The following is a 25,289-nucleotide window of genomic DNA, read 5'->3' on the forward strand; positions in this document are numbered from 1 at the left end:
CCTCCCGCCGGGGTGCCCCTACCTGCGCGGCCGCGCCCTCTCGCCGGGGTGCCCCTACCTGCGTGGCCGCGCCCTCTCGCCGCGGTGCCCCTACCTGCGCGGCCGCGCCCTCCTGCCGGGGTGCCCCTACCTGCGGCCGAGCCCTTCCGCCGGGGTGCCCCTACCTGCGGCCGAGCCCTTCCGCCAGGGTGCCCCTACCTGCGGTCAAGCACTTTCCCCCTGGAGCCAGATGACATTCATGTAACTACTCACTTTTTCAGCCAGTCTGCGATGTCTTTGGCTGTGGCTCCGTACTTTTCAAAATTAAACTTGTATTTTCCTTTTCTGAAAATAAAACAAATTATTTTATGAGTTAGACGTCATGTATAAATCTGTAAATGCAGGGGGACAATTGGTACAGTTCATTCCCCGAGAGTCGGGACCATAAGGGCTGCGGGGGCCACGTGACATGGGGCTGCGGACGCTGATCACTCCACCACTGCAGGCTATTCTCATTCTCCACATTTCAGGAATACTTACTCGAAGTACAGCACGGTGGGGTAACCCTTCACACTGTATTCCTCCTTCAGCCTCTCGAACTCTGGAGGGAAGACGTTCATCCCTGCTAAGACCTGAGGGAGAAGAACACACTGGGATCATCTACTTCCGATCTATCGTCTGCGGCGTCCTATCCGCCGGCGCCATCGCTCATCGTCCCCGGATCTCTGCTTCCGGTCTTCATCTGGTTGTGCGTCTGTCACAATGTATCAGTGTTGGTAATCCTCTCTGTATTAGAATATCTGATACATCACACCCATCGGCTGCTGGAGTACGACGAGTCTCTGACTTTAGGACGCCGGTGAGGGGGTTTAGAGTCCGCCGGGGATTTAGGCTTCATGAGTTTATTCACTAAACATTGGACAATGCTTGGCATTTAGAAGAATCGCTTTTTCCTGAGCCGACAATCTGCTATGTCAGCGCAGACCTTGGTTACAGATATTCCTGTACCGCGGTTGACAGAACATGCTGGAACCTGCAGTCATATGCAAGTGCAGGGTCGCAGGCAGGCGCATCACCTTTGCACATCTAGTTCCGTGTGAACCCCCTGGTGTAACCCGTTTACTTCTTGCAGGGATGGCGGTTCGACATTATTGCTGCCTCTGGCGAGTCCGGCGGCTGAGCTGGCAGAGACCATTCACAGTTGCTTCTCAGCACCTGTCAGAGGACATCAGTGTCCTGAGCGAGAGTTGCTACAGTCCCGGGTGTAGCCCCATAGATGTCCAGGCACTGACTACTGCATGTCATTAGTTCAGTTCCATGCGAGCGGAGAACTTTCCCCGCAATCAGTACAACACGGCCGCCCTGCACTGCAGAGTACTCACATAGCTGCCCTTCAGATCGGAGGCCGCCTGCTGGTACGCCGGCATCAGCCGCTTACACACCCCGCACCCTGTGGGTAAGAGGAATAACATGAAGATGGCGAGAAGAGGAGCCACGACGGCGAGAAGAGGAGCCACACGAAGATGGCTGGAAGAGAAGAAGAGGAGCCACACGAAGATGGCGGGAAGAGAAGAGGAGCCACACGAAGATGGCGGGAAGAGAAGAAGAGGAGCCACACGAAGATGGCGAGAAGAGAAGAAGAGGAGCCACATGAAGATGGCGAGAAGAGAAGAAGAGGAGCCACATGAAGATGGCGAGAAGAGAAGAAGAGGAGCCACATGAAGATGGCGAGAAGAGAAGAAGAGGAGCCACATGAAGATGGCGAGAAGAGAAGAAGAGGAGCCACATGAAGATGGCGAGAAGAGAAGAAGAGGAGCCACATGAAGATGGCGAGAAGAGAAGAAGAGGAGCCACATGAAGATGGCGAGAAGAGAAGAAGAGGAGCCACATGAAGATGGCGAGAAGAGAAGAAGAGGAGCCACATGAAGATGGCGAGAAGAGAACAAGAGGAGCCACATGAAGATGGCGAGAAGAGAACAAGAGGAGCCACATGAAGATGGCGAGAAGAGAAGAAGAGGAGCCACATGAAGATGGCGAGAAGAGAAGAAGAGGAGCCACATGAAGATGGCGAGAAGAGAAGAAGAGGAGCCACATGAAGATGGCGAGAAGAGAAGAAGAGGAGCCACATGAAGATGGCGAGAAGAGAAGAAGAGGAGCCACATGAAGATGGCGAGAAGAGAAGAAGAGGAGCCACATGAAGATGGCGAGAAGAGAAGAAGAGGAGCCACATGAAGATGGCGAGAAGAGAAGAAGAGGAGCCACATGAAGATGGCGAGAAGAGAAGAAGAGGAGCCACATGAAGATGGCGAGAAGAGAAGAAGAGGAGCCACATGAAGATGGCGAGAAGAGAAGAAGAGGAGCCACATGAAGATGGCGAGAAGAGAAGAAGAGGAGCCACATGAAGATGGCGAGAAGAGAAGAAGAGGAGCCACATGAAGATGGCGGGAAGAAGAGGAGCAACATGAAGATGGCGGGAAGAAGAGGAGCAACATGAAGATGGCGGGAAGAAGAGGAGCAACATGAAGATGGCGAGAAGAAGAGGAACAACATGAAGATGGCGAGAAGAAGAGGAGCAACATGAAGATGGCGAGAAGAAGAGGAGCAACATGAAGATGGCGAGAAGAAGAGGAGCAACATGAAGTTGGCGAGAAGAGGAGCAACATGAAGTTGGCGAGAATAAGAGGAGCAACATGAAGATGGCGAGAAGAAGAGGAGCCACATGAAGATGGCGAGAAGAGAAGAAGAGGAGCCACATGAAGATGGCGAGAAGAGAAGAAGAGGAGCCACATGAAGATGGCGGGAAGAGAAGAAGAGGAGCCACATGAAGATGGCGAGAAGAGAAGAAGAGGAGCCACATGAAGATGGCGAGAAGAGAAGAAGAGGAGCAACATGAAGATGGCGAGAAGAAGAGGAGCAACATGAAGATGGCGAGAAGAAGAGGAGCAACATGAAGATGGCGAGAAGAAGAGGAGCAACATGAAGATGGCGAGAAGAAGAGGAGCAACATGAAGTTGGCGAGAAGAGGAGCAACATGAAGTTGGCGAGAATAAGAGGAGCAACATGAAGATGGCGAGAAGAAGAGGAGCAACATGAAGATGGCGAGAAGAAGAGGAGCAACATGAAGATGGCGAGAAGAAGAGGAGCAACATGAAGATGGCGAGAAGAAGAGGAGCAACATGAAGATGGCGAGAAGAGGAGGAGCAACATGAAGATGGCGAGAAGAGGAGGAGCAACATGAAGATGGCGAGAAGAGGAGGAGCAACATGAAGATGGCGAGAAGAGGAGCAACATGAAGATGGCGAGAAGAGGAGCAACATGAAGATGAAGAGGAGCAACATGAAGAAGGTGAGAAAAAAGGGAAGAGGAGCAACATGAAGAAGGTGAGAAAAAAGGGAAGAGGAGAAGAGCGAAAAAGTAGACAGGAGAGAGAAGAGTGGCGGGGACACAGAGAAGACACATACTGCTGATCAGCGCTGCGCACATCACACACAGGGGACGGCAGCAGATGACATATCACTCACACGGGGCGTAAAACATCACCAGCAGGGGACGATCTTCCTTCTTCAGAAGCTTCCGGAAATCCTTCTCACTATCGATATGGACAATGTCTTTGGCATCTGGATTCTCCTCCCACAGCGGCGCCCCCTCCGGATCTTTCAGAAAAGCCACCATGGACTGAAGGAAGGAGAAACATGATATAGAGTCGACTGATTGTCCAGACCATCTGATAATCTAGCACAGAAATTCCTGGAAACCCCGGTGACAGCCCCCAGGCCTCAGTGCGCGGCCCCCAGTGCGCGGCACATAAGGGGCTGTCACTCCGCTCTCAGCAACGATGTGGGACCGTCCTTTGTGAGATTTCTTATTGCTCAGACACTGGGGGTGCAGGACACTTACCTTGTATGTGGCCGGTCTGTTGTACTCCGTGTGAAACGTTCCGTCCCTACAAAACAAATCTGAGTGTAAACTCTGAAGGATCAGGCTTTCTTCCATGCTTTACACTACAGTTGCACTTGTTCAGATTGGCGATCTGTATAAGAGCACAGAGATCTACAGGGAGAAGACTCCGTAAAAGAATAGCAGCAAGATGAGGGAGAGACGACTCATAAGGGAGAGGGGTCACAATCGGGGGAGCAGCCATCATGCAGCACACAGGCCGAGGTGTACTGACTTGTAGTGCAGCAGCTCCGCGCCGCCCGTCTTCGCACTGGGGTCCACTTTCATCTTCTTACACAGTTTCCTGCTCTCCGAGTCGCTGGAAATATTGAGAAGAAAAAGGTGAACGGTGCGAACACATCCCAAACCACTTCAGATTGAGACCCTAGTCCTCACCAAAGCTGCAATCACACCTCCATGTATCAATGAGTAACTTTGTTTTATGTTTTTTTATTCTTTAGGTCATTTGTAAAACACTAGTTACATCCAGATCTGCATCCAAAAACGTGCAGGCGTCCTGATTGCTCTCGGGCTGCAGTACCCTGCATTCTCCTTCCAGGGGGCGCATGTTCTGCAGTGCTGTATGTCGACAGATGTAGAGTTTATATCAGGCGATACAGCAGGAAACGCAATGTCCTGCAACCTGATGGAAGGAAACCAGAAGGAGTATGAATGCAGCTCTGGATGTGATTGGAGTATAAGACACCATGTAACCTCAGATGGCCGCTAGATGCCCAAACACACACTGGGAGCGTTCCTTGATGATGGTGGTAAACGCTGCAAACAACAGCAGGCATCTTACCCGCAGTCAATCCATGATACAGTGGCTCTCCCCCGAACATCCTGAGCCACATCTGACAGCAACTTCAGCTGACGCTCAGCAGCTTGGGCTACAAAACCCAAAACAAGGAACATTAATGATAAAGTTCATTAATCAGAGCACTCCAAGAAAAAGACGTCATAGTCATGAGGAGCTCGACGTCAATAGGAGCAAATCTGTATGTAGTGAGCTCCCTCTAGTGGTGACTGTATAACATCTGTATGTGAGGAGCTCCCTCTAGTGGTGACTGTATAAATCTATGTAGTGAGCTCCCCCTAGTGGTGACTGTATAACATCTGTATGTGAGTGAGCTCCCTCTAGTGGTGACTGTATAACATCTGTATGTGAGGAGCTCCCTCTAGTGATGACTGTATAAATCTGTATGTGAGGAGCTCCCTCTAGTGGTGACTGAATAAATCTGTATGTGAGGAGCTCCCTCTAGTGGTGACTGTATAAATCTGTATGCAGGAGCTCCCTCTAGTGATGACTGTATAAATCTGTATGCAGTGAGCTCCCTCTGGTGGTGACTGTGTAAATCTGTATGCAGTGAGCTCTCTCTAGTGGTGACTGTATAAATCTGTATGCAGGAGCTCCCTCTAGTGATGACTGTATAAATCTGTATGCAGTGAGCTCCCTCTAGTGGTGACTGTATAAATCTGTATGTGAGGAGCTCCCTCTAGTGGTGACTGTATAAATCTGTATGCAGTGAGCTCCCCCTACTGGTGACTGTATAAATCTGTATGGAGGAGCTCCCTCTAGTGGTGACTGTATAAATCTGTATGCAGTGAGCTCCCCCTAGTGGTGACTGTATAAATCTGTATGTAGTGAGCTCCCCCTGGTGGTGACTGTATAAATATGTATGTAATGAGCTCCCTCTAGTGGTGGCTGTATAAATCTGTATGTAGTGAGCTCCCTCTAGTGGTGACTGTATAAATCTGTATGTAGTGAGCTCCCTCTGGTGGTGACTGTATAAATCTGTATGTGAGGAGCTCCCTCTAGTGGTGACTGTATAAATCTGTATGTAGTGAGCTCCCTCTAGTGGTGACTGTATAAATCTGTATGTAGTGAGCTCCCTCTGGTGGTGACTGTATAAATCTGTATGTAATGAGCTCCCTCTAGTGGTGGCTGTATAAATCTGTATGTAGTGAGCTCCCTCTAGTGGTGACTGTATAAATCTGTATGTAGTGAGCTCCCTCTGGTGGTGACTGTATAAATCTGTATGTGAGGAGCTCCCTCTAGTGGTGACTGAATAAATCTGTATGTAGTGAGCTCCCCCTAGTGGTGACTGTATAAATCTGTATGTGAGGAGCTCCCTCTAGTGGTGACTGTATAAATCTGTATGTGAGGAGCTCCCTCTAGTGATGACTGTATAAATCTGTATGCAGTGAGCTCCCTCTAGTGGTGACTGTATAAATCTGTATGTAGTGAGCTCCCCCTACTAGTGGCTGTATAAATCTGTATATAGTGAGCTCCCCCTACTAGTGGCTGTATAAATCTGTATGTAGTGAGCTCCCTCTGGTGGTGACTGTATAACATCTGTATATAGTGAGCTCCGCCTACTGGTGACTGTATAAATCTGTATGCAGTGAGCTCCCCCTACTGGTGACTGTATAAATCTGTATGTAGTGAGCTCCCTCTGGTGGTGACTGTATAAATCTGTATGTAATGAGCTCCCTCTAGTGGTGGATGTATAAATCTGTATGTAGTGAGCTCCCTCTAGTGGTGACTGTATAAATCTGTATGTAGTGAGCTCCCTCTGGTGGTGACTGTATAAATCTGTATGTAATGAGCTCCCTCTAGTGGTGGCTGTATAAATCTGTAGTGAGCTCCCTCTAGTGGTGACTGTATAAATCTGTATGTAGTGAGCTCCCTCTGGTGGTGACTGTATAAATCTGTATGTAATGAGCTCCCTCTAGTGGTGGCTGTATAAATCTGTATGTTGTGAGCTCCCTCTAGTGGCGGCTGTATAAATCTGTATGTTGTGAGCTCCCTCTAGTGGCGACTGTATAAATCTGTATGTAGTGAGCTCCCTCTGGTGGTGACTGTATAAATCTGTATATAGTGAGCTCCCCCTACTGGTGTCTGTATATATATTAAAAAAAAAAAAAACAACTGTACCAGGGGATATCCGTGTGTGTACCGCATCAGTACCACACGGACGATCGCAGGGGGAGTAGCGCTACAGTAAGTACTGTTCTCCCGCATGTGGTGCTGAACGCGGCTGTCATTCTCCTCTGCTCCACTGGCAACAGCGGGAGCAGGGAAGGATGAATGGAAAAAAAAATGGTGCTGAGGTCACAGGAGTTCATGCCGGCAGTGAACACAACCCAAACCCTATAACCCCAACTATAAGCCTAATGGAAAAAAACATTCTTTTATTATTTTTCCCTAACTAAGGTGGTGATAAGGGGGGGGGGGGGGGGCGTTATTTACTATTTTTCTTTTTATTTTGATCACTGTGATAGGGTCTATCACAGTGATCAAATGAACTAATAGGAGAAATCCCCTATTATTGCCAGGTGCCGGCAGATCTCGGCGGGTGCACTGCGCATGCGCCCGCCATTATTTTCCTGAAAGATGACGCAGAGGGCCGGGGGATATCGCAGACACTGAGGGTACTCCGGGGACCCCATTGCTAAATCACATCAGAGGAGAGAGAAATAAATGGGAAATCTGACTCTTTTCTTTGTGGTCGCCGCTATTCATTATCCGACCCGAATCATGTGCTCTGGGGTCTCATCTAGCCCTGGTAGCAGAGACCCCGGAGACATTCCGATGCTGGGGGGCGCTATACCCCTATTTATCAGTGGCGTGAAAAACGCATCGGCGGATGTTAAGGGGCTCATGATGCAGAGGATTTGGAGCTTTGTATGAGACAGCGGAGTTCTGACGTTACACAGGAAAATCACCACATCAGAGCTGCAGATCGGATAGAAAATAAAAGAAGCGACATCTTTACGTCTGATGGGGGGGGGGGGGGTCTCTATTTTTGGGATTTGAAGAGCTGTCATTTTGCAAGCGTGTTTCTCTCTTGGTTTCACAGCATCAGTCATCGCCCCCCCGACACCCGCCAGTCATCGCCCCCCTCCCCCGACACCCGCCAGTCATCGCCCCCCCCGACACCCGCCAGTCATCGCCCCCCCCGACACCCGCCAGTCATCGCCCCCCCGACACCCGCCAGTCATCGCCCCCCCCCGACACCCGCCAGTCATCGCCCCCCCCCGACACCCGCCAGTCATCGCCCCCCCCTCGACACCCGCCAGTCATCGCCCCCCCCTCGACACCCGCCAGTCATCGCCCCCCCCGACACCCGCCAGTCATCGCCCCCCCCCCCGACACCCGCCAGTCATCGCCCCCCCCCCGACACCCGCCAGTCATCGCCCCCCCCCCCGACACCCGCCAGTCATCGCCCCCCCCCCCGACACCCGCCAGTCATCCCCCCCCCCCGACACCGGCCAGTCATCGCCCCCCCCCCCGACACCCGCCAGTCATCGCCCCCCCCGACACCCGCCAGTCATCGCCCCCCCGACACCCGCCAGTCATCGCCCCCCCCGACACCCGCCAGTCATCGCCCCCCCCCGACACCCGCCAGTCATCGCCCCCCCCGACACCCGCCAGTCATCGCCCCCCCCCCGACACCCGCCAGTCATCGCCCCCCCCCCCGACACCCGCCAGTCATCGCCCCCCCCCCCCGACACCCGCCAGTCATCGCCCCCCCCCCGACATCGCCCCCCCCGACACCCGCCAGTCATCGCCCCCCCCCCCCGACACCCGCCAGTCATCGCCCCCCCCCCCCAATCGCCCCCCCCCCCCCCGACACCCGCCGGTCATCGCCCCTTCCTGACCTCACCTGACTTGGAGTACAGCACCAGCACGTTATTGCGCGTGCGCAGCAGCTTCTTGAAGTCCTTGTGGTCGCTGATTTTCTCGATGAGCGGAGATAATTTTAACGCCAGGAGGATGGAAGGAAAGATGATCTGTAAGAGGAGCGGGAAATCATGAGACCCCTCCGCCGGTAAATAAAATCTGAACACAATTCTAGGTGTCAGTCCTCACAGCAGCCCTAGTATTGAGATCCAGACAAACAACGCAGGTTATAACACGGCGAATGGCGTCCAGGACGGTGCGGAGCGCGGTGCTAACGCAACGATGGGCGGCCATATCACAGCGCCAGCAGCGTGACCAGCACCCACCACAGGGCTACACGTCTCCATTCCCAGCCGTCGGCACCATGCTGATGACACTCTGGATTAAGGCGGCTGTCGGGTCCAAGTGGAGAAGTCTACAGTGACTCGGAGTGACCTATGAAAGCCCCGAGCGAGGATTCGCCGGTGTCTGAGCCGGGACCGCAGAGTGTGTGCGCGTTCTACATACTCCGGGCCGGAACCTGATGAGTGGACGCAGTCACTCAGAGCGATCGGTTTAGACCGGGGAACCCCTGCAAGAGCCGAAATGTTAATATTGTGGATTACATGAAGTCATATTCCTTCTTCACTTCATCCCTCGAGTGCAGCAATTTCATACATTTATCTATACACATTGGATCCCTACTCATCAATACGGAGTGACGCATATTACTGCCGACAATGGAGCGCAACACCGACCGCGGTGAGTGATATTACATACACCGCGCGCAAAGTATTCTGCAGATCGCCAGTCAGTGCCACGTAATGTGATCGCCAGTCAGTGCCACGTAATGTGATCGCCAGTCAGTGCCACGTAATGTGATCGCCAGTCAGTGCCACGTAATGTGCTGCTATTCCCACAGCCTTACAGTTTGTGTCTCGGGGTCTTTAGATCACGGACATCAATCTCACACCCCTGTCATAATTAGTTGCCCAATTAAAAGAAAACTCCTTAAGGCTGAGTCTCCAAGGTCCGGATTGTCAGCGCTTTGGACGGAGCGGAAACCCTGCTTCACCCAAAGTGCGCCCCCTTCTGTACGCGCGGTGATTAAGGATGTGCTCATTGAACACATCGGGAATCGCCGTATCGTATCCATAGACTAGACGGAGCGTCTCCGCAAGGTGAAGAGACATGCTGCGGTCTAAAAAGATGCGCTGCAGGTCCAGGTACGCAGGGCTGTCAGAAGCGTGTTCGCGCGCATAGTGGAGCTGGGATTTCATAAAATCCCCTCCACTATGCTGTAACATCTGGACGCTGCAGATTGAACGCTGTGGCTGTACACAGCATTCAACCCGCAGCTAATCTGGATGTAATCCGACAAGTGGAAACATACCCTATGAAGGACGGTCCACATTACTAAGCAGCCGCAGGTGTCGAGGATTATGGGAAAGAAAAAGGATCTCTGCTGCCAAAAAGCATCACGCAATGCCTCGGAAAAAAGTATGAAAGCATTAGATACTTCACGGATACTTAAGCATCATCATCGTACTGTGAAGAGATTTGTGGCTGATACAGATGCAGGAAAAGGCAGAATGAGGAAGGTTCCAGCAGATAAAGGCATAATGAAAAAGGCTCTGCCAGACACATTCATCGGATTAAGAGAGCAGCTGCTAACATATCTTATAAAGCAGCTTACAGGTAATGAAGCTGCTGGAGCATCTGGAGTCAGCAAACCTAAAGGTGTCAGATCTGTTAGGTCTATTTACTCTAGAAAAGAGAAGACTTAGGGGAGACCTAATATATATGTACAAGTGTATCAGAGGGCAATACAGAGATCTCTCCAATGAACTGTTTGTACCAAGGACTGTGACAAGAACAAGGGGGCATTCTCTTCGTTTGGAGGAAAGACAATTTCTGCACCAGCATAGAAGAGGGTTCTTCACGGTAAGAGCAGTGAGGCTCTGGAATTCTCTCCCTGAGGAAGTGGTGATGGCCAACTCACTGAATGAATGTAAGAAAGGAATGGAGGCTTTTCTTGTGAGTAACAGTATAGAAGGTTACGAATAACAGAATATTATAGGTAGATGGGTGACCCAGCTGACGGGAAGGAATTTTTTTCCCTATGGAGAAAATTGGCTTCTACTCTGTGGGTTTTTTGCCTTCCCCAGTATCAACAATGCAGAACAGCTGCACTAAAAATAGGCTGAACTAGATGGACATAAGGTCTTCAGGACTGGAGCGTTATAAGTGGGGTGATATCAGTCACATATGGTGTAATGTCTGGGGGTTATATCAGTACTGGAGCGTTATAAGAGGGGCTGATATCAGTCACATATGGTGTAATGTCTGGGGGTTATATCAGTACTGGAGCGTTATAAGAGGGGCTGATATCAGTCACATATGGTGTAATGTCTGGGGGTTATATCAGTACTGGAGCGTTATAAGAGGGGCTGATTTCAGTCACATGGTGTAATGTCTGGCGGTTATATCAGTACAGGAGCGTTATAAGAGGGGCTGATATCAGTCACATATGGTGTAATGTCTGGAGGTTATATCAGTACTGGAGCGCTATAAGAGGGGCTGATATCAGTCACATATGATGTAATGTCTGGGGGTTATATCAGGACTGGAGCGTTATAAGAGGGGCTGATATCAATCACATATGGGGTAATGTCTGGAGGTTATATCAGTACTGGAGCGTTATAAGAGGCTGATATCAGTCACATATGGTGTAATGTCTGGGGGTTATATCAGTACTGGAGCATTATAAGAGGGGCTGATATCAGTCACATATGGTGTAATGTCTGGAGGTTATATCAGTACTGGAGCGTTATAAGAGGGGCTGATATCAGTCACATATGGTGTAATGTCTGGAGGTTATATCAGTACTGGAGCGTTATAAGAGGGGCTGATTTCAGTCACATATGGTGTAATGTCTGGGGGTTATATCAGTGCTGGAGCGTTATAAGAGGGGCTGATATCAGTCACATATGGTGTAATGTCTGGGGGTTATATCAGTACTGGAGCGTTATAAGAGGGGCTGATATCAGTCACATATGGTGTAATGTCTGGGGGTTATATCAGTGCTGGACCGTTATAAGAGGGGCTGATATCAGTCACATATGATGTAATGTCTGGGGGTTATATCAGTGCTGGAGCGTTATAAGAGGGGCTGATATCAGTCACATATGGTGTAATGTCTGGAGGTTATATCAGTACTGGAGCGTTATAAGAGGGGCTGATATCAGTCACATATGGTGTAATGTCTGGGGGTTATATCAGTACTGGAGCGTTATAAGAGGGGCTGATATCAGTCACATATGATGTAATGTCTGGGGGTTATATCAGTGCTGGAGCGTTATAAGAGGGGCTGATATCAGTCACATATGGTGTAATGTCTGGAGGTTATATCAGTACTGGAGCGTTATAAGAGGGGCTGATATCAGTCACATATGGTGTAATGTCTGGGGGTTATATCAGTACTGGAGCGTTATAAGAGGGGCTGATATCAGTCACATATGGTGTAATGTCTGGAGGTTATATCAGTACTGGAGCGTTATAAGAGGCTGATATCAGTCACATATTGTGTAATGTCTGGGGGTTATATCAGTACTGGAGCGTTATAAGAGGCTGATATCAGTCACATATGGTGTAATGTCTGGGGGTTATATCAGTACTGGAGCGTTATAAGAGGCTGATATCAGTCACATATGGTGTAATGTCTGGGGGTTATATCAGTACTGGAGCGTTATAAGAGGGGCTGATATCAGTCACATATGGTGTAATAGTGCAGTTATGTGGCCGTGTATCCGGAGAGTTTTGGGTGTTGTCTGACAGGAGGGTTATTAGGTGCGCTGGGTGTGAAGAGATTATTTAACCCTTGATTTGCTGACAGTGACAGACGCCAGCAGCGAATCAGGCAGTGACACGAGGTCTGAGGCTTCGGCAGCGATTTGTACATAATCAGATCTTCTACATTTCCAGCCTCGCTGCTTCATTTCCCTCATTGTCGTGAGCTCTGCTTGCTGTCATGGAATGGAAACACTCACTGACAATGTGTGGATGAAGCATCGCTGCCCACGGTCAGAAACTGCTGCATCAATTCTAGAAATCCCGCGTCCACCATGCGTGTATGTGCGCCTGCGGACGCTGACCCGCGGCGTCTTTCACATCTGCACCGTGTCACTTTCTGCTGCAGAGACGCAGGAAGAATTTCTCCATAGACTTACAATAATGAGGAAAATCCGCATCTGTAAAAAACGTAAACGCGTGTCCGCTAATTTGCCTAATCGGTGCAGAAATGGTGCGGACATTCAGCCGCGCCAAAACCACAGCAGATCCTGACCGTGAGAACGGACCGACTACTTCTCAGGTCTGCAGTTTGCTACAGTGTATCGGTGCAGGTAGGAGCGATCAGGAGAGAAGGAACATCGAGGATTGTCCGATACTCTGCAGCAAACCCTCCCCTGTGCGATCGGGACGCGGCACGGAGCAGATCTCGGAGGAGCACAACGAATGCTTCCATTGTACGCCTCCTTCATGGGTCGGCATTTGGCATCAACGTTTCTTTGCCAAACCAGGAATGGAATCGCAAGAAACAAAGTAACAGAAGCCTGACGCCCGTCCTGTGCGCTGGAGACGCTCCGGGCCTTGGCATACAAATACTGACAACAGCGATGTGTGAACAGAGCCCGACTCCGCAGCACAGGCCCTGAAGTAGATGTGAAACAAAACGCCTAAGAATGACGCGATAATGTCGGGTTCTCCGTCGGTAGAAGAGCTGACAATCTAAGCGCATGTTCTGCGGCTGCAGGCGATCTCATGGACGGTGCCGGCTGTGCGCAGGTCCCGGGTGTCGCGCCTCCTCTGATGTGGACACACCAGTTTCTGGCTGCGCACGTGTCACAATTCCTGTTCCAGGAGAAAGCAAAAATAAATATTAGCCGAGCCGGATCCGGAGTAACGTGTCACGACGTCGAGGGGCCGCAGCTCAGATCATCCAGCGCCAAACCCAGGACCGCAGCAGCCGCCTGCACGGAGACTGTCAGCTCTTGTGGACAGGGCTCCCCGGCTGTACGAGGTGCATTCAGGTACCAGCAGGGCCGGCTCCGGGACCGTGCCAGGGTTTGGGGGCATTATGCCACCCAGCAGGAGCCCCCTGAGCCTCACACCTCTATCACCTGCAAGTACGAGCTCCTCCTAATAATGGGGGGCGCACAGGCGGTCTGTGCCAAGCAGACGTCGCCTCCTCTTCTAGGATGGAGCGACCCCAAGCTCGATGCATCTCCGGTGGGCACTGCCAGTAACTCTCATAACCCGCCCATCACCTGGCACCCGCCACACACGATCCCGATAATCATCTGGTATCATGTACCCAGAGGAATGTGACTGGCACCGACAAAGGCGCCAGTGTGGGCTCATATCTGCAGGTGGCCATCTCTAACCCTCCAATGCCCATTATTGGGTCAAAACCCCTCAAGTGACTTGATCCCTCATCTTAGTTATCAGTGATCCTGACTAGTATCAGTAGGGGGCACCACTGCCAACTGCACCACAGTGACGCACAGTGAGGCCAGACGAGAAGCCCCTACTGCCCCGGGCACTACAGGCAGCGGCACCGGGCTCTGTGCCACGTACACGAAGATCAATCACTGCCAAAGGAAAGAGCCGTCACGCGGCAACATCTAAAATCCACTGCTGCCAGGATCTCTGCTCAGTTATTGATTAGCGACAATCCGAAAACCTGCACAGATCTAACACTGCTCACAGCTGAGCATTTGTTACACTGCATCCAATGGAGGCAAACCTCTGAGAAAATCATCTGGGGCCCCAGACTGACACATAGTAACGGGCTATCTGGTTATAGGTGACTGGAGGATAAGACACAATGTAACAGCAGAATAGTGACTGCAGCTCTGGAGGTGACAGGTGACTGGAGGATAAGACACGATGTAACAGCAGAATAGTGACTGCAGCTCTAGAGGTGACTGGAGGATAAGATAGATGTAACAGCAGAATAGTGAGTGCAGCTCTGGAGGTGACTGGAGGATCAGACATGGTATCGGATGAGCAGGGAATTCCGGGATTGTATGACGTGACCTGCCCTGAGTATCATCTCCAGAACATACCAGAGGATTTCCTCCAAGACTTCGGCATCTGAAGCGGACACTTCCTGTGCCCTTCCGCGGGCTTCTACGGCGGCTGGATGGGGGAGGGGGTTGCACCATCTCACAGTGGTCTTGGGTCTACGATAGAGTGTCAGCTCTGTGACAACACATCAGAAGTTACAGGACTGAAGGATGAGGCCGGAAATAAGATGCTTCCTGCTTCAGCCAGAAAACCTTAAAATAACCTCGGAGTATTGGCACCGAGGAGCAGGAAACTGCTGATCTAGCAATCCCCAAAGGGTGACCCCAAAAAGAGAGGGGGCAGCACTCTCCGCACCTCGCCAGTGCAGGATCTCTGCTTGCTGTCAAACAAAAGAACAACTCTTACTAAAATCCTGAGGACCCAGAGCCCGGTGTGTTACAAATGTATCAGATGTGCAATACCAGAAGACAGAGACTTGTGGATCTCACAGAGAACACATTGTAGCAAACCCTCAACTGTGAGAAGTGTCAGTGGAACATGCTAGAGATGAGAATAAAAGGTTTGCAGACCCTTTTCCAGCAGCCACGAGGAGTCCCAGCCTCCTGTCAGCTGCCGGCCTCCACGGCGCCTCTTCTGGTCATCAGAGATGCTGTAATGTCATCATAGCATTGTGATGTCGTTCTGCGCCGGCGAACCAGACGCACGTGGATAACACCAGGGCAACCGGACCTAAGGCGGCCAACAGCTCAACTCAAGAATACTTGTGTTACTGACAAGAAGATGTGGATGATGGTGAAAACTGAAGCAGTCTATTAACAAGAGGACAACCGTACACACGGGTCACACCGCAGCCGTCCTGCACCGGGGGGACAACCGTACACACGGGTCACACCGCAGCCGTCCTGCACCGGGGAGACAACCGTACACACGGGTCACACCGCAGCCGTCCTGCACCGGGGAGACAACCGTACACACGGGTCACACCGCAGCCGTCCTGCACCGGGGAGACAACCGTACACACGGGTCACACCGCAGCCGTCCTGCACCGGGGGGACAAACGTACACACGGGTCACACCGCAGCCGTCCAGCACCGGGGGGACAAACGTACACACGGGTCACACCGCAGCCGTCCTGCACCGGGGGGAGAAACGTACGCACGGGTCACACCGCAGCCGTCCAGCACCGGGGAGACAAACGCAAACACGGGTAACACCGCAGCCGTCCTGCACCGGGGGGAGAAACGTACACACGGGTCACACCGCAGCCGTCCTGCACCGGGGGGACAAACGTACACACGGGTCACACCGCAGCCGTCCTGCACCGGGGGGACAAACGTACACACGGGTCACACCGCAGCCGTCCTGCACCGGGGGGACAAACGTACACACGGGTCACACCGCAGCCGTCCTGCACCGGGGGGACAAACGTACACACGGGTCACACCGCAGCCGTCCTGCACCGGGGAGACAAACGTACACACGGGTCACACCGCAGCCGTCCTGCACCGGGGAGACAAACGTACACACGGGTCACACCGCAGCCGTCCAGCACCGGGGAGACAAATGTACACACGGGTCACACCGCAGCCGTCCAGCACCGGGGAGACAAACGCAAACACGGGTCACACCGCAGCCGTCCAGCACCGGGGAGACAAACGCAAACACGGGTAACACCGCAGCCGTCCTGCACCGGGGGGAGAAACGTACACACAGGTCACACCGCAGCCGTCCTGCACCGGGGGGACAAACGTACACACGGGTCACACCGCAGCCGTCCTGCACCGGGGAGACAAACGTACACACGGGTCACACCGCAGCCGTCCAGCACCGGGGAGACAAACGCAAACACGGGTCACACCGCAGCCGTCCAGCACCGGGGAGACAAACGCAAACACGAGTAACACCGCAGCCGTCCTGCACCGGGGGGAGAAACGTACACACGGGTCACACCGCAGCCGTCCTGCACCGGGGGGGACAAACGCACACACGGGTCACACCGCAGCCGTCCTGCACCGGGGGAGAAACGTACACACTGGTCACACCGCAGCCGTCCTGCACCGGGGGGACAAACGTACACACTGGTCACACCGCAGCCGTCCTGCACCGGGGGGACAAACGTACACACTGGTCACACCGCAGCCGTCCTGCACCGGGGGGACAAACGTACACACGGGTCACACCGCAGCCGTCCTGCACCGGGGGGACAAACGTACACACGGGTCACACCGCAGCCGTCCTGCACCGGGGGGACAAACGCACACACGGGTCACACCGCAGCCGTCCAGCACCGGGGGGACAAACGTACACACGGGTCACACCGCAGCCGTCCAGCACCGGGGAGACAAACGCAAACACGGTTAACACCGCAGCCGTCCTGCACCGGGGGGAGAAACGTACACACGGGTCACACCGCAGCCGTCCTGCACCGGGGGAGAAACGTACACACTGGTCACACCGCAGCCGTCCTGCACCGGGGGGACAAACGTACACACTGGTCACACCGCAGCCGTCCTGCACCGGGGGGACAAACGTACACACTGGTCACACCGCAGCCGTCCTGCACCGGGGGGACAAACGTACACACTGGTCACACCGCAGCCGTCCTGCACCGGGGGGACAAACGTACACACTGGTCACACCGCAGCCGTCCTGCACCGGGGGGACAAACGTACACACTGGTCACACCGCAGCCGTCCTGCACCGGGGGGGAGAAACCGTACACACGGGTCACACCGCAGCCGTCCTGCACCGGGGGGACAAACGTACACACGGGTCACACCGCAGCCGTCCTGAACCGGGGAGACAAACGTACACACGGGTCACACCGCAGCCGTCCTGCACCGGGGGGGACAAACGTACACACGGGTCACACCGCAGCCGTCTTGCACCGGGGGGACAAACGTACACACGGGTCACACCGCAGCCGTCCTGCACCGGGGAGACAAACGTACACACGGGTCACACCGCAGCCGTCCTGCACCGGGGAGACAAACGTACACACGGGTCACACCGCAGCCGTCCAGCACCGGGGAGACAAACGTACACACGGGTCACACCGCAGCCGTCCAGCACCGGGGAGACAAACGCAAACACGGGTCACACCGCAGCCGTCCAGCACCGGGGAGACAAACGCAAACACGGGTAACACCGCAGCCGTCCTGCACCGGGGGGAGAAACGTACACACAGGTCACACCGCAGCCGTCCTGCACCGGGGGGACAAACGTACACACGGGTCACACCGCAGCCGTCCTGCACCGGGGAGACAAACGTACACACGGGTCACACCGCAGCCGTCCAGCACCGGGGAGACAAACGCAAACACGGGTCACACCGCAGCCGTCCAGCACCGGGGAGACAAACGCAAACACGAGTAACACCGCAGCCGTCCTGCACCGGGGGGAGAAACGTACACACGGGTCACACCGCAGCCGTCCTGCACCGGGGGGGACAAACGCACACACGGGTCACACCGCAGCCGTCCTGCACCGGGGGAGAAACGTACACACTGGTCACACCGCAGCCGTCCTGCACCGGGGGGACAAACGTACACACTGGTCACACCGCAGCCGTCCTGCACCGGGGGGACAAACGTACACACGGGTCACACCGCAGCCGTCCTGCACCGGGGGGACAAACGTACACACGGGTCACACCGCAGCCGTCCTGCACCGGGGGGACAAACGCACACACGGGTCACACCGCAGCCGTCCAGCACCGGGGGGACAAACGTACACACGGGTCACACCGCAGCCGTCCAGCACCGGGGAGACAAACGCAAACACGGTTAACACCGCAGCCGTCCTGCACCGGGGGGAGAAACGTACACACGGGTCACACCGCAGCCGTCCTGCACCGGGGGAGAAACGTACACACTGGTCACACCGCAGCCGTCCTGCACCGGGGGGACAAACGTACACACTGGTCACACCGCAGCCGTCCTGCACCGGGGGGACAAACGTACACACTGGTCACACCGCAGCCGTCCTGCACCGGGGGAGAAACGTACACACTGGTCACACCGCAGCCGTCCTGAACCGGGGGGACAAACGTACACACTGGTCACACCGCAGCCGTCCTGCACCGGGGGGACAAACGTACACACTGGTCACACCGCAGCCGTCCTGCACCGGGGGGGAGAAACCGTACACACGGGTCACACCGCAGCCGTCCTGCACCGGGGGGAGAAACCGTACACACGGGTCACACCGCAGCCGTCCTGCACCGGGGGGAGAAACCGTACACACAGGTCACACCGCAGCCGTCCTGCACCGGGGGGACATACGTACACACGGGCCACAGTGCAGTCACATACAGGATTTCCTTGTTCATCCTGACTGAACTGGAAAATCCCCCCCGGCCACATTGGGCATATTCCAGGGTCACACAGCAGCGGAGGGATGACCAGAGGGCAGGGAGGGGAGTCACCACATTGTATGCAGGATAGACAGGGTCCCCACATACTCGGAGGGTCTCATCTTTAGGGGGCTGCTTGTGTAACTCGGCACACGAGACCACTCTGGATTTATATCAGGGGATGTGCATTATTTTACCCCACATAAACCAGGTCAGGGGTCTCTGGAGGGTTGTGGCCTCCTAGTATACAGTGGGGACTTATGGAGTATATAGCGGGGCGTCTCTATACATGGCAGGGTCTCACATGTATAGTGGGGTCTCTATACACCAGGTCGGGAGGTCTCGCTCTATATATAACGATGTCTCCCTGTGTACAGGATATAGTGGGGTCTCCCTGTGTACAGTAAGGTCTGTGCAGAATATAGTGGGGTCTCTATACACCAGGTTCGGGGTCTCCACAGTGTGCAGTGGGCTTCCTGTACACCAGGTCGGGGGTCTCCACAGTGTGTAGTGGGCTTCCTGTACACCAGGGTGGGGGTCTCCACAGTATGCAGTGGGCTTCCTGTACACCAGGGTGGGGGTACACCTCTCTATAAAGGTCCCTCTCTATAAACCAGGTCAGGGGTCTCTGAAGAGATGTGGTCTCCTTGTATACAGTGGGGTCCTATGGAGTATATAGCGGGGCGTCTCTATACATGGCAGGGTCTCACATGTATAGTGGGGTCTCTAAACACCAGGTTGGGGGTCTCCACAGTGTGTAGTGGGCTTCCTGTACACCAGGGTGGGGGTCTCCCTCTCTATAAACCAGGTCGGGGGTCTCTGAAGAGATGTGGTCTCCTTGTATACAGTGGGGTCTTATGGAGTATATAGCGGGGCGTCTCTATACATGGCAGGGTCTCACATGTATAGTGGGGTCTCTATACACCAGGTTGGGGGTCTCCACAGTGTATAGTGGGGTCTCTATACACCAGGGTGGGGGTCTCCACAGTGTGTAGTGGGCTTCCTGTACACCAGGGTGGGGGTCTCCCTCTCTATAAACCAGGTCGGGGGTCTCTGAAGAGATGTGGTCTCCTTGTATACAGTGGGGTCTTATGGAGTATATAGCGGGGCGTCTCTATACATGGCAGGGTCTCACATGTATAGTGGGGTATCTATACACCAGGTTGGGGGTCTCCACAGTGTATAGTGGGGTCTCTATACACCAGGGTGGGGGTCTCCACAGTGTGTAGTGGGCTTCCTGTACACCAGGGTGGGGGTCTCCCTCTCTATAAACCAGGTCAGGGGTCTCTGAAGAGATGTGGTCTCCGTGTATACAGTGGGGTCCTATGGAGTATATAGCGGGGCGTCTCTATACATGGCAGGGTCTCACATGAATAGTGGGGTCTCTATACACCAGGTCGGGAGGTCTCGCTCTATATATAACGATGTCTCCCTGTGTACAGGATATAGTGGGGTCTCTCTCAATACATCAGGTTGGGGGTCTCCAGTGTAGTGGGCTTCCTGTACACCAGGGTGGGGGTCTCCCTCTCTATAAACCAGGTCGGGGGTCTCTGAATGGTTGTGGCCTCCTTGTATACAGTGGGGTCCTATGGAGTATATAGCGGGGCGTCTCTATACATGGCAGGGTCTCCCATGTATAGTGGGGTCTCTATACACCAGGTCGGGAGGTCTCGCTCTATATAACGATGTCTCCCTGTGTACAGGATATAGTGGGGTCTCTATACACCAGGGTGGGGGTCTCCACAGTGTGTAGTGGGCTTCCTGTACACCAGGGTGGGGGTCTCCACAGTATGCAGTGGGCTTCCTGTACACCAGGGTGGGGGTCTCCCTCTCTATAAACCAGGTCGGGGGTCTCTGATGAGATGTGGTCTCCTTGTATACAGTGGGGTCCAATGGAGTATATAGCGGGGCGTCTCTATACATGGCAGGGTCTCACATGTATAGTGGGGTGTCTATACACCAGGTCGGGAGGTCTCGCTCTATATAACGATGTCTCCCTGTGTACAGGATATAGTGGGGTCTCTATACACCAGGGTGGGGGTCTCCACAGTGTGTAGTGGGCTTCCTGTACACCAGGGTGGGGGTCTCCCTCTCTATAAACCAGGTCGGGGGTCTCTGATGAGATGTGGTCTCGTTGTATACAGTGGGGTCCAATGGAGTATATAGCGGGGCGTCTCTATACATGGCAGGGTCTCACATGTATAGTGGGGTCTCTATACACCAGGTCGGGAGGTCTCGCTCTATATAACGATGTCTCCCTGTGTACAGGATATAGTGGGGTCTCTATACACCAGGGTGGGGGTCTCCACAGTGTGTAGTGGGCTTCCTGTACACCAGGGTGGGGGTCTCCCTCTCTATAAACCAGGTCGGGGGTCTCTGATGAGATGTGGTCTCGTTGTATACAGTGGGGTCCAATGGAGTATATAGCGGGGCGTCTCTATACATGGCAGGGTCTTATATATAGTGGGGTCTCTATACACCAGTCTGGGGGTCGCTCAGGAGTTGGGGTCACTCTGTATAGGAGGAAATCCCTGTGCACAAGTTTCGGGTCTTTCCCCTCAGTCCCGCATTTTCCCACTAGGCCCCCGAGCCATGTGTGGCCCCCGGGACACCTAGTTACTCACCAGGACGTGCAGCAGCCTCATCCTCCTCGTCCCCCCGCAGAGCCCGGCTGAAGCCATCATGTGACTGCCACGTCTGTCCGCGCAGGCGCACTCAGCGGCCGCGGGGGATGCCGGGACGTGTAGTTTTTCCTGCAGTGGGACAGGTGATGATGAGCAACCTGTGTGTGCGGGACTACAACTCCCAGCGTGCTCTTGTGTCTTATGCTGACGGTCTGGTTCTTGGGCATTCTGGGACTTCTAGTTCTACCACAGCCCAATGACCAGACACCCTGGAAGTTTTACCTCATTTTGTAACAGAAAGTCCTCCTATGTTCCCGGAATTATGCAGTTAGTACGTTTTTACCGCTTGTGCGGTTTCTGTGCGTCTGCAGAGCAATGTGAGCAGTGACTCGCTGGCGGAGGTGCGGTTCTGTCACGTTTTTCCGCCTCTTGTGGCGGCGTATTAGGCTGTGTGCACACGGTGCGGATTTGTTGCGCTTCCGCAGCATTTTTTTCTGTGTGGAAATGCACAAAAACCACAGAGGAATACTAAGGCAAGCTCAATGAGGATCCAGAGCTGCCGTGCACACGATGCGGAAGATTCCGGCCTTATTTGCAGCGCTTTATTTTCCGCAGCGTGACAATTCTTTTTGCGGATCTGCAGCGTTTTTCACCCATTGACTTCCATTGATTCCGTCAAATCTGCAGCAAAACTGCAAATGTAACAAGATTTTCGGATTTGGTGCCAAAAACGCAGCAGATTTGTTTAAAGGAAATGGTGTCAGAAGGCGGAGGAGTCTGTGGCCGGAGAATAGAGCTGATCTTGGATGAAGCACATCAACAATGGAGGTTGGACTTGAAAATGACGTGATTTTCTTTATTTTTTTACATAATATTTCTTTATTTGACTATCAAATCTACAAACAATTCTACATACAAATCCGCATCAAAAACTTGCAGAAATTCCACTGTGTTTGCTGCCAAGAGATGCAGAAACCGCGCAGAAATTTCCACAAGAAAATCCGCAACGTGTGCACATAGCCTAAAGGGCACAGAATTTCAGGAAAATAACATCTCGCCAACCGTTAAGCATGGTGGTGGATCAATCACGCTTTGGGGTTGTGTTGCCGCCAATGGCACGGGGAACATTTCACAGGTAGAGGAAAGAATGGATTAATTGAAATTTCCACAAATTCTTAATGCAAACATAACACCATGTGTAAAAAAGCTAAAGGTGAGAAGAGGATGAGGAAGAGGATGAGGAAGAGGATGGCCACTACAAATGGATAATGATCCTAAACACACGTCACAATCCACAATAGACGCCCTCAAAAGGTGCAAGATGAAGGTTTTACAATGGCCCTCACAGTCCCCTGATCTGAACATCATTGATAATCTGTGGGGAGACCTCAAAATAGCAGAGGAAGCGAAACCACCCAGGAATCTCACAGAACGGGAGGAATTATCCAAGGAAGAATCGAGGAAAATCCAGAGAGAAGGATTGAAAGACTCGTCTGGCTACAAAAAGTGTTTACAAGCCGAGATACTTGTAAAAGTACTAATCATGCAGGGTGCACAAACTTTTGCATCGGCCAATTTTCCTATTTGTAATTTTTAAAATGTAAAAAGGTGAAGAAATTTTTTTTGCGTAAAATACAAAGGAAATATGTAATCTGTAACTTCAGGCCTTTTAGATCATTTCATCTTCAACTTGATTAACCCCTTACCTACAATGGACGTAATATTCTGTCCATGTGACCCTGGACCTAATTCCCATGGACGGAATATTACGTCATAGCGATCAGCGGCGCCCACATGGTAAGCCCCGCTGATCGCGGCCGGGTGTCAGCTGATTATCACAGCTGACACCCGGCACTATGTGTCAGGGGTGGTCACGGACCGTCCCCGACACGTTAACCCCTTGCACACCGCGATCAAACACAATCGCGGTGTACCGGGGGTTAAAGGGAAGCATCGGCAGGGAGGGGGCTCCCTCCGTGCTTCCCTGAGCCCCCCACGGCAGCGCAATGAGCAGCGCTGCTGCGGGGGGCTCTTTCCCTACAGGCCCCCGGATCCAAGATGGCGACGCAAAGCGCAGGCACGAGGAAGCCTTGATCGCTGATCTGTCACAGTGATCTGTGATGTGACAGATCAGCGATCTGTCACAGGACAGTGATGTCCCCCCCTGGGACAATGTAATAAAGTTAAAAAAAAAAAAAAAAAAAGTTAAAATAATTTTAAAAAAATCGCTAAATAAATTAAAAAAAAAAAAAAAATATTCCCTAATAAATCCATTTTTTGGAAATAAAAAAAAAACAATAAAAGTACACATATTTGGTATCGCCATGTCCGTAACGACCAGCCCTATAAAACTGTCCCATTAGTTAACCCCTTTAGCGAACCCCTTAAAAAATAAAAAACAAAGGAAAAAATAATGATTTATTATCATACCGCATACTCAGGACAAATTGGACAACAACTTTTTGGGTCCAATTTCTCCTGTTACCCTTAGGAAAATAAAAAATTGGGGCCAAAAATATCATTTTTGTGGAAAAAAATGATTTTTTTATTTTCACGCCCGGGCGTTATAAACTCCTGTGAAGCACTTGGGGATTCGAAGTGCTCACCACACATCTAGATAAGTTCCGTGGGGGGTCTAGTTTCCAAAATGGGGTCACTTGTTGGAGTTTCAACAGTTTAGGTACATCAGGGGCTCTCCAAACGCACATGACACCCGCAGACCATTCCATCAAAGTCTGCATTCCAAAACGTCACTACATCCCTTCCAAGCTCTGCCATGCACCCAAACAGTAGTTTTCTCCCACATATAGGGTATCAGCGTACTCAAGACAAATTGGACAACAACTTTTGGGGTCCAATTTCTCCTGTTACCCTTGGGAAAATAAAAAAATTGCTGACTAAAAGATCATGTTTGTGGAAAAAATACGATTTTTTTATTTTCACACCCAGTCGTTATAAACTTCTGTGAAGCATTGGGGGGGTTCAAAGTGCTCACCACACATCTAGATAAGTTTCTTAGGGGGTCTAGTTTCCAAAATGGGGTCATTTGTGGGGGATTTCCACTGTTTAGGTACATTAGGGGCTCTCCAAAGGCAACGTGACACCCGCAGAGCATTCCATAAAAGTCTGCATTCCAAATCGTCACTACTTCCCTTCCGAGCCCTGACGTGTGCCCATACAGTAGTTTTCTCCCACATATGGGGTGTCAGCGTACTCAGGACAAACTGTACAACAACTTTTGGGGTCCAATTTCTCCTGTTACCCTTGGGAAAATAAAAAAAATGGTGACTAAAAGATCATGTTTGTGGAAAAAATACGATTTTTTTATTTTCATGCCTGGGCGTTATAAACTTCTGTGAAGCCCTTGGGGGTTCAAAGTGCTCACCACACATCTAGATAAGTTCCTCAGGGGGTCTAGTTTCCAAAATGGGGTCATTTGTCAGGGGTTTCCACTGTTTAGGTACATTAGGGGCTCTCCAAAGGCAACATGACACCCGCAGACCATTCCATCAAAGTCTGCATTCCAAAACGTCACTACTTCCCTTCCGAGCCCCGACGTGTGCCCATATAGTAGTTTTCTCCCACATATGGGGTATCAGCGTACTCAGGACAAATTGGACAACAACTTTTGGGGTCCAAT

General features: G+C 52.4%; 1 protein-coding gene across 2 annotated transcripts in view; it reads right to left on the minus strand.

Annotated features, from left to right (window-relative positions):
* The window catches only part of PDIA5 (protein disulfide isomerase family A member 5), a 44,933-nt gene extending 23,119 nt beyond the window's left edge, over positions 1–21,814 (minus strand). The window contains exons 1-9 of one of the 2 annotated variants that reach the window (XM_073545265.1): positions 21,650–21,814; positions 8,586–8,712; positions 4,718–4,805; positions 4,151–4,234; positions 3,877–3,922; positions 3,501–3,654; positions 1,362–1,429; positions 520–611; positions 253–324 (exon numbers count right to left, since the gene is read on the minus strand). In XM_073545265.1, the coding sequence (XP_073401366.1) occupies positions 253–324; positions 520–611; positions 1,362–1,429; positions 3,501–3,654; positions 3,877–3,922; positions 4,151–4,234; positions 4,718–4,805; positions 8,586–8,712; positions 21,650–21,709 (791 nt within the window). In that variant the 5' untranslated portion in view covers positions 21,710–21,814. Of the gene's footprint in view, positions 1–252; positions 325–519; positions 612–1,361; positions 1,430–3,500; positions 3,655–3,876; positions 3,923–4,150; positions 4,235–4,717; positions 4,806–8,585; positions 8,714–21,649 lie in introns of those variants that run through there. The other variant, XM_073545266.1, reaches the window with a different exon arrangement.
* Between the last annotated feature and the right edge of the window lie 3,475 nt (positions 21,815–25,289).

Source organism: Dendrobates tinctorius, unplaced genomic scaffold (genome assembly GCF_039654945.1).
Source record: "Dendrobates tinctorius isolate UK_male_01 unplaced genomic scaffold, ASM3965494v1 ptg000143l, whole genome shotgun sequence".
Taxonomy (NCBI): domain Eukaryota; kingdom Metazoa; phylum Chordata; class Amphibia; order Anura; family Dendrobatidae; genus Dendrobates; species Dendrobates tinctorius.